The 10,111-nt window shown below is 39.1% G+C and overlaps 1 protein-coding gene across 1 annotated transcript in view; it reads right to left on the minus strand.

Annotated features, from left to right (window-relative positions):
• The window catches only part of LOC131696156 (dynein axonemal heavy chain 5-like), a 71,474-nt gene extending 64,898 nt beyond the window's left edge, over positions 1-6,576 (minus strand). Inside the window, exons 1-2 of the mRNA XM_058984696.1 lie at positions 6,503-6,576; positions 6,161-6,438 (exon numbers count right to left, since the gene is read on the minus strand). Of these exons, the coding sequence (XP_058840679.1) occupies positions 6,161-6,310 (150 nt within the window). The 5' untranslated portion in view covers positions 6,311-6,438; positions 6,503-6,576. The remainder of the gene's footprint in view (positions 1-6,160; positions 6,439-6,502) is intronic.
• Positions 6,577-10,111: the final 3,535 nt, after the last annotated feature.

Genomic DNA, 10,111 nt, shown 5'->3' on the forward strand with positions numbered 1-10,111 from the left:
TCTCCTTAAATCACTCCTCAGACCACCACTCCATCCAGCCCTCATACCCCTACCTTCCAACCCCATCATCTTTAAACCACCACTATATCACAAAGCATACCAATTTAAGCTGGGAAGTCATTCGTTCATGGGACTTTCGTCCTCCTCACATACCCACCCCTGCATGACAAAATGAGTTAGCAAGCAGATAACATTGATCTAATGCTGATTGGGCTAATGGAGTATGATATTTTTTTGTTTCAAGTGTTTCACCGTCCACACCTAGCTCATCAAGTTCGTGGCTGGCATGCCATTGTATATAAGTGCAAAATGTACTAAGAATGTAATGGACATTTCCACAATTATGTTGAACATAAAAAGCCATAGTTTAGAGAAATGAGAAAGGCACAATTGCACCGCTAGGTGGATTAAAACAGGTTTTTTTGAAACAAAGCATGTTAATTGTTAGTTGAAATATGCTTTTCTTTTTAAAATAATGAAAAAATACATTTGAATTAAAAAACCTCTTCGGGTTAGAAAAATCTCTTATGAAAAATTTCTAACCCTATGTGCGGGGTCGGGACTCGAACCCAGGTGCGCTGCGTACAAGGCAATCGATTTACCAATACGCTACGCCCACCCCCTAAAAAACTTTTCTTTTTGTTTTCAAAAAAGGTGTAATTAATATTAATATCTTGATTTTTGTTTTTCCCTCTATCCTGAGGTGCTTGTATGTTGCACCGAATCCCAATTTTTTAACTTTGCCTAAGATTGTGAGCAGAATATCAAGCCCGCATTGAATCTTTGCACCTCGTTATAGTTAGATTTCAGTTTTAAAACTATATTTTTAAATTTGCGCAATTACATCTCCTAAATGATAACTTTTCCAACCTTTTCGCTATTAAATGCTGTGTTAGCTCTACTTCCTCACGTTCGATGAATTTCAATATTTCATTTTTTTATTTGTATGATACAACAAAATGGCGGAGATCGAACCAAACACAGTCAAACCATCTTCAATGTATTTCAAAATCTAAAAGCAGGGGCGACATTATGGAACCATTTCGAATCGACTTTTTCATACAAGCTTGCATACAATAAACCTTTCGTTTCGAGATGCGCAATGTCACCCCAGTATTTTTGTTTCAAATAGTACAAATTTTTTTGGTTCAACTAAATGCTTGAATTTGAATCAAAGTTTCAATACGTTTGATACGAATATTACTTGTTTTTTTTTGTAGGGATTTTAGAATCAAAATGCAGTTTATTTTATCACTAATGCCAATATTTTTGTACCAACTATGTTTGGTATTCGAAAAAAAAGGAAATTTATTTCTGTTTCAACAAAATCTTTGACTTAGCATCAAAGTCAGAAAATATTTGATTCGAATATGCCTTATTTCTCTGCGAGTATATAATCATTCTAAGGGTCATATTCTCAAAAAAATAGTTGCAGTTAATTGTTTATAACAATTTATTGTGTTGATGGCAATGGATCGGTAGTGGCTCGGTATCGTACATTGTACCATATCCCATTCAAACAAGATGTTTAGAGAGCATCAGATGACCAAGCGTAGCGATGGTACCGGTAGGAAACGAAGCATTGCATGCCCGCACTATGAGTCACAAGGTACAAAAATCAAGAACTCCCAAACCGTTCATTTTAGAGAAATTATGTCTGATAGAATATTTTTGGGAATAAAATTGGCTTTCTTTTAAAGTAAAATGTAACTAGGGTGGTCCTCTCGAACATTCTTTTCGAAAAATTATTTTTCGAGCAAAATGGTATAGCAAGGTACTTACTTCAGTTGTAGTTGTAAGTTGTAGAAAAATGTTTTTCAAGTAACATTTTCAAATGCATCAAAGTTATAGCATTATCGGTTTTCATGTTATAATTATTTGTCTTCTTTAACCTAGGGTGTTTCTGAAAAAGTCAGTTTTTTAACAGCCATGACGACTAGGTATGGGAGAAAGCTGCAAGGACAACAAACGTTTTGGCAAGGGTCATGCCGATCATCAGAGGAGCAAGATTCAGCACCAGACCTGGCCTGGGCTGCTGCACTGAACTCAAAGCGGAACCGGACGAAGTTTACGAGCACGTTTCACCTAATGGCGGTTCGTGTAGCGAGAGCGTATAGAACGATTTCGTCGGAGACGGTATGCGGCATTGCCGGGATGATTATCAGCTGCATCACTTTGGCTGACGACGTGGAATGCAACCAGTGGAGGAACAGACGAAGTACTAGTAGACTGGTCAGAGTGGACTCGTTAGCTAAGAAGTAGCAAGAGTGGAACAATGCGGAGAAAGGAAGGTGGACCCGCCGACTAATGTGTCAGTGTGGATGCAAAGGAGCCATGGCTCAGTGGACTTCCATTTGACACAGTTTATGTCCGGGCACGGATGCTTCCGGAAGTACATCCATCGGTTTGGACATGCTTCGTCACCTCTTTGCCCGGAATGTGTAAACTTGCAAAAGACATTGGAACACGTGGTCGCCGAATACCTTAAGTTCGAAGAAGTTCGAAGGGCCTGGCGTGGCTGTTGATAATACCGTCGAAAAGATGTACCACGATGAGCATATGTGGGATGTGGTCAATAGAGTAGTATCGAGTGTACTCTACGATCTGCAGAGAAAGTGACGAAGGGTCCAACAAAGCAGCGTCACTGACTAGAAGTCCGCCGTAAAACAACAAATCGGATTCGAAAAAATTTCATCACCGGTGAACTTGAGTAGTGCAGGTTTGGGTCGTCAGGATGCCAGCCAGGCTTGTTATTTGCTCACTCAATGTGCCACAAAGAGCGAAATACACCGATGAAAAATAGAGCAGCACAAAAACACTACGATGTGCAGAACGACCGCACAAAGAGAAACCTGAAAACGAAAAGGAGAAAGATCTGTGCACCAAGAGCTGCACAATTTCGTTCAAAGAGTCACCTTGAAGAGCCACTTTTTTGTGCCTCCCCTCACTGGCAAGTAGTAGGAAAGCGAATCAAACTACAATTCAGATAAAGTTTGATCGGAAGAACGTTCTTAAAATGTTTTTTGGTTGCTTTTTCTGCTTCTGTGCGCGTGGGACCAAGATTCACACTAAAGAGCCTCTTTATTTCTACTCTTTGAGGCGTGCAGCCATCGAGTGGAATGCACGTATGGGAGCCACACACATCGGAGTGAAGAGGTTTATTGTGAAAGAGAAGAGCGGTGGTTCGCCTGAAAAGTGCAAAGAGCGTTTTTTATTCTTCTCTTTATTTGCTCTGAGGTGCATTACATCCCTGATGCCAGCAAACCGGACGTCAAGCTCCACAGGTATCGCCGGAATGGCCTCGACACCCTACCGGGTTGCTTGTGAGTAGGCTAGATCCACCGCCGGGAATTAGAGCAAGTAGATCGCGTCGGACAGCTACCAGGGGGTCGTTGGGCGCCAGTGTTCACTACCACTAGCTACGCTCCACCTGGAAATGTTGGACAGACATCCTAGGGACTGGCCGTTGAGTAGGCTAGATCCATCGCCGGGGTCTTGATCGAGATATAAGGGTTCACGGAAACGAACATCGGTATGGGGAAAAATCTACGGCCGGGGAATTAACAGTAGGGTAGATTTGCCACCGTGGACTATCCAACTATATCGTGACAAAAATGGGAGCTAATCAGCTTACGCAACATATATCAATGCCGAAAGAAATTCCGCCGCCTGGGAGCTCTCAGTCGGAGGACGGTAGAATCACTGTCATTACCCGAATAGATCTCGATAAAGCTAGGTAAAATCTGCTCCTGGAATCAGCAGCTAAACGGCTCACTAAGACGAGAGCTAAATTGTCACGTAATAGATGGAAGCAAAAAGCAAGAGAAGAGTCGAGAGTTCAATGGCTGAAAGGTTGAGTCATTTCATGGATCAAGTGAGGATTCGAGATAGTTGCAGAAAACTTGTTTGGAAAAGAAAGCGGTGCAACAAAAGCACAAGCCCTCCCCCTCCCCCGCTCCCCATCAAGTAATACCTTGATATAGTTCCGAGGGGACAAAGGTCGAAAGAAGAGAAAGAAGTGTTTTAGTGGTTAGGCTCAAAAGTAAGTCGTTAGCCCACACAGTGCCAATACTCCAGCTTTTTAAACCTTACTATAAAAAGATTCCCGCTTGAGTGGTATGTAAGACAAGACCTTCCGGGCTTCGGGCAATGGTTTTGGGAACAATTGCCCTTTTTAATATGAGAAACGCAAAAAGTGACTACGTTTCTTTAACGTCAGCTGCTTCGGATGACACCCAAAACAATACATGACTTAATGACCCAATTAGCTCTATTTATAATTTATAAGTTTATTTTCAAAATTCGACTAGTTCCTTGCTTCACCTGACTTTTGGAATATTATGCGTCTTTAATCGAAAATCAAAAATTATTTTCATTAGTTATTGTTTGAGAATCTCGTAAAATGAAAAGAAAATAACTTAATTAGTAATTTTGTATTTTTAATAAATTTTTTGATTTGATGATCTAATTAGAAAAAAAAAACCCGTTTTAATCCACCTAGTGGTGCCATTGTGCCTTTCTCATTTATCCAAACTTCGATTCCATGGTTGGGAATGTTTAATATAATGGTGGAAATGTCTATTACATATTCAGTGCGATTTACACATACGTACAATGAATCGAGCTTCGAACTTGAGTTGCTATGTGTCGACGCTGAAATACTTGAAATCAGCGGCGGATCCAGGAGGAGAGTTCGGGAGTTTGGACTCCACCGAAAATTTTCAACTTGTTAAGAAATTTCAAATTAGTTTCTCAACTCAAAATCATTTCAATCCAAATTTTTCACTGGTTTTTCAGACGCACTAGGAAAATTTATTGTGGAGGAACTAGAAAATTTTATTCGGGTAGGGAGGTGCATGATGACGGAAGAGCGATTTAGGAAAAGGTGGTGAGTGATGTGGGGGAGAGGGAGTACCCCTTATCGTATTACCCTAATTACGCCCCTGTTAAAATACAGAAAACCTATACAAGTCATAAAAATTGGCTGGGATTAAATTGACGATGTTCAGGGTGATTGCATAACCTTTCTGTAGGAGAAAGGCAAAAATGTGAATTTGCTGTGTGTCTGCACTCTTAAACCCGTAACTCCGGAACCGGAACTCGGAATTTAATAAAATTCAATAGCAGCCTATGATTCAGTTGACGATGTTCAGAGTGATTGCATAACCTTTCTATAGGAGAAAGGCAAAAATGTGAATTTGCTGTGTGTCTGCACTCTTAAACCCGTAACTCCGGAACCGGAGCTTGGAATTTAATGAAATTCAATAGCAGCCTATGGGAACGTTGTACTTTTTATTTGAGACTAACTTTGATGAAATCGGTTCAGCCAACTCCGAGTAACCGATGTGCATATTTTTGGTCACATACATACATACATACATACATATATACATACATACATACATACATACATACATACATACATACATACATACATACATACATACATACATACATACATACATACATACATACATACATACATACATACATACATACATACATACATACATACATACATACATACATACATACATACATACACACACATACATACGCACACACAGACATTTGCCGAATTCGACGAACTGCGTCGAATGGTATATGAAAGACGGCCCTCCGGGCCGGGATTAAGTTGTCAGTGTTCAAAGTGATTGCATAACCTTTCTATAGGAGAAAAGCAAAACAAGCATTGATTTTGTCATTTTTTTATCGAACGGTTTTCAGTGTATTATAGCAAGCAGTTAGCTCACAAATCATTGCCACAGGAAATTGCTGCAGAAAATCCTTCAACAGAGGTATATATACAAACATCACGACCAATACAAAATCACGCTAAAATTATTGATTTATCAAAACCCATGCTATAAAAATAACTATACTAAAAAGCTCAAAAACGCAACCAGAAGGACAACAATTTGCGCTTCAGATTGACTGATGTACGGTGCATGAAATAAGTGCGCAGTATTTACAGTGAAATTTTTCGTCACCCAATCGATTAATTTCGTTCTAATTCCGAAATCACTGTAATTTATCTTAAACGCAATAAACAAACTAATTTCAATACAGTACGTCAATTAAAGTTGTACGTTACCTTCGCACAACAAATGAAAAATAATCGATTCTATCACAAGGGAAACGCACAGCATTTTGAAATTACCTGCAGCATATCTTCTTCGGATATTTCCTCTTCCTGTTCCTCCTCCTCTTCAGTTTCGTGATCGTGTACATGCTCATGTTCAGGATCATGATCGTGGTCGTGATCATGATCATGCTCCTCATCATGATGATCATGTACCACATTCTGCATTTGTTCACCTCCAGATGCTTCCGCTACTTCTTCAACAGCAATTTCTGGAGGACCAGCCCGCGCATCCGATTCCGAGGAGGTCGGTGCTTGCGGCTGCTCCTGTTCACCATTATCGGTAGTTTCTTGATCTAGGAAAAGCGGGATTTCGAACTCAAACAATATCCCATCATGAAAACTAACGCTTAAGCTTACTAGAATCAATTTTGCAATTATGCAATTATCACCGAGGGCACTGGTAAAGTTAGTCCTTCTTCAACAACGACCAGAACCTAAGTGAAAAATCAATTGCAAATTCAACAAAATATATGGTTCCCATGGGTGAATTTGGCACATAAAACACAATGTGCCGTTACTTTTCTTGCATTCATCTGAAAAAACAAGCGACGCACATTCTACCGTTAAATTATACTTCCAGGAGTAATCGTGATCAACTCTGTGCTCCATTTTTCAGCTCGCTAACTAATGAGCATGCCCTAAGCTATATCGTCCTGGAAACTGATCAACAATTTTGACAAATAGATCAACATTCATCATGCATAACAAAACTGCGCATGCACTGTTTACCGATTTAGACAAACCACAAAACAACTTACCTTAGAAACTGTACGTTAGTTAGTAACCACTGACAGGAGCTGTTATCATTTGCGTCCATAGCAACTTAATTCTCAGCTGTCTGACCACGTGTTGCAAATTTCCCACTTCCATATCAACTGTTGCTAGGTGATTAACCAAAGTTCAAGGTCAACGTTTGTTTGGAAACAGCCCAATAATAGCAAATATCCACAGGTGATATACGATAAATTTGCAAATCGGCAACAAAATATCTACAGGTTTACGAAAAATACCGACACATCGCCGGTAAATATCCACAGGCTTCATGACAACGCCAACAATTCGTTAGCAAATATGATTAAACCACGTGCGGATATTTGTTGTGATTTGCGGCCTTTTTCGTCGGGTGAACCGGAAACGTGACCCTGACCGGCCGGCCGCTTGTTGCATTCCCCGATGGTGACATTGAAAGTGCATGTTTTATGCGACAGTGTGCATATTGCACCGGCAGGCAGTTTCTCTATATCAATCGTCTGCGATTGGAAATAAGTTCAATCTAGAGGAAAACCAGACGTTCTAATCAATAATGCTATTATTATGTTTCAACTGCAGAAACACCGATGGAACCCGCCTAGGGTAACTGTTTCTTAATTCATCTCAGCTTCTCCAAAGGTTACAAACGTTTAGTCTCATAATGAAAAGGTGTGTAAGCAACTACAACTACCATTACGAATAAAGCGAGCGACTAAAACACGTTTAGCAACCATTTGTAGGTATGCAGCTGGATTACAACTGTCAAACTACATATAGCAAATAGATGATTAAATGGAAATAGTAAGTCACTGATTTCCTACGAACATATATCGATTTGAAAGTCTACACAGGTTTTTTAAAGAAATGTTGTTCTAGCCAAAAAAAATCTTCTATCTATGGCTCTGTTGATACAGATTTATACCAAATCCATTGTTTGCAGACCGAGTAATCAACGAAATGATCTGCCACCCCAACCGATAAGATGACTAAGGGCTCATCAACCCTACCATATCGCATGCAGCACACGCGGGAGTGGGTTATGCTGAAGTGCATTCTAACTTCTTCTCTGTGGCGAAACAAGAACGTTAGATATTTTACGTGCTGGGAAATACAGACTCCAGGACGTTGGTTAGCGGGCCGCCCACGACTGAAATAATTTTTTGAGTCCTATAAAACAGATAGCGACGAATGTTTCGAAGCTGCACTGATGCAGTCATACTTGGTTAACACAGGTCGACCCGCTCCATTTCCATTTACGACTATAGCAGTATATGAGCTAATTAACAGTTGTGCAGTGTGACTCTTCGTAAATTAGTGCGATAATTAACGATGTACTTTTAAAATTAGCTGCTGTGAGGATGCCGTACAGATATGTTTGATGCTGTGACAGCTTCGATCTGTCAGCAAAAAAAACTCCGCAATATTATTATTGTAGGCTTGAGCCGACTGCTATACATTCTAAATGCTAAAAATATCCCCTACAACTGATATAAATTGGGCATCATAAATTATTTGCCAATACGTAGGACAAGAGAATAAGCATCACGTGCCGTTTTATTGGTTCAGTTCGAGTTCAGCAGCAATTATTTATTTATCGGCTCGAGTTGTTAGCCTAATCGATCCGGCATATTTGGAAACAAGAGTTTACTCGAACGCCAGGCACGTTTTTGGTACATACAACATGGTAAATATCGGGAAAAAATCTTATCGTTAGAGGTAGATCCTGATAAAATCTAGATTGGCAGATAGATGGGAATTTATGTATTGCACTATTGCGTATTGGTATTATCATATGTTATGAAATGAGATATCAATAGATCGTCTAACATATTGCTATGATTCGAAAAGTTTTAGGAGCAGTCTAACGCTGCTTACAAGATCGATTAAATTGGATTTTTGCATCACTGCAATCCAGAATGAAATAACAAGATTATAACAGAATGCAATTTCCGTAACATATTGTGTTATAATTTTGGTCTCGTTAGTAGTTAAAATAACAGAAAATTTTAACAAGTAGCAAAGCGAGATATAGCTTTGCAATCTTGTCGATATGTAGGAAAAACCAGTTCAAAGTATATTAGAATTTATAGAGTCAGACGATAGCAAAGAAAACTTGGTCTATTGAAATAACCTATCAATAACAAATTTGTTCCCTTTTAAATATTCTCCTAAATCGTTTTTCAAACGTTTTTTTTAAACATTTTCGAAGCACAATTGCACGAATTGTTCAAGTCTTTTGTAGTTCATAGGGTAATGAGCCTATTTTCGCCATTTGAAGCCATCTTCATTCAACGCATTTGGTCAAATGGTAGCGCAAAAATAGAGGCTCTCGATTTGAGTTCTCGTTGTGCTCAAACACAAGCGTTTAATCGTTTTCAGGGTATTTGTGTTATAACACTGGTTCTCAACAACAACGCAAAGCTGTTGATGAAAATTTAGACGCATTTCATCGATTGTAGGCTGAGTAATGAATTAATTAGTGCTGCACTTTGAAACCGTTCTGCTTCACAATTATTATGAAAAAAAAGTACTGAAACCATTAAAATTACGAAGATTTTTTAAGAAGCGCGAATCTATATACCAATCAACTCAGTTCAAAGAATTGGGATTAAATTTACATACGTTTTTTTAGGGTTCAAATGTACCCCACGCACGATCGCAATTTTCGTAGGAAAAAATGAACATAAAAGATGTGTATACACTGAAACCTCCATTTACGAACTCTTTTTACGTAATATTCGATTTACGTAACTTTTTTTACGAACTAAATTCGAAATAACGAACTCTTTTTTTACGAACTAAATTCGAAATAACGAACACTTTTTGGAAAGTTTGAGTTCGTACATTACAGCATGAAGTTATATACTTATGTATTCTTAGTTAATTGTTACTAATATAAGTTGGGTATTTTCGAAATAGGGTTGACGAGTGCATTACGGAAATCGTTGTCTTAAGCCATTTTGGAATCCAAGATGGCGACTTCCGGTTTAGATAAATTCTCTATAACCTCAACAATATGGGTATTTTCGGAATGGGGTTGACGAGTGCATTACGGAAATCGTTGTCGTGAGCCATTTTGGAATCCAAGATGGCGACTTCCGATTTAGATAAATTCTCTATAACCTCAACAATATGGGTATTTTCGGAATGGGGTTGACGAGTGTATGACGGAAATCGATGTCTTGAGCCATTTTGGAATCCAAGATGGCGACTTCC

This window comes from Topomyia yanbarensis, unplaced genomic scaffold (assembly GCF_030247195.1).
Source record: "Topomyia yanbarensis strain Yona2022 unplaced genomic scaffold, ASM3024719v1 HiC_scaffold_8, whole genome shotgun sequence".
NCBI lineage: Eukaryota > Metazoa > Arthropoda > Insecta > Diptera > Culicidae > Topomyia > Topomyia yanbarensis.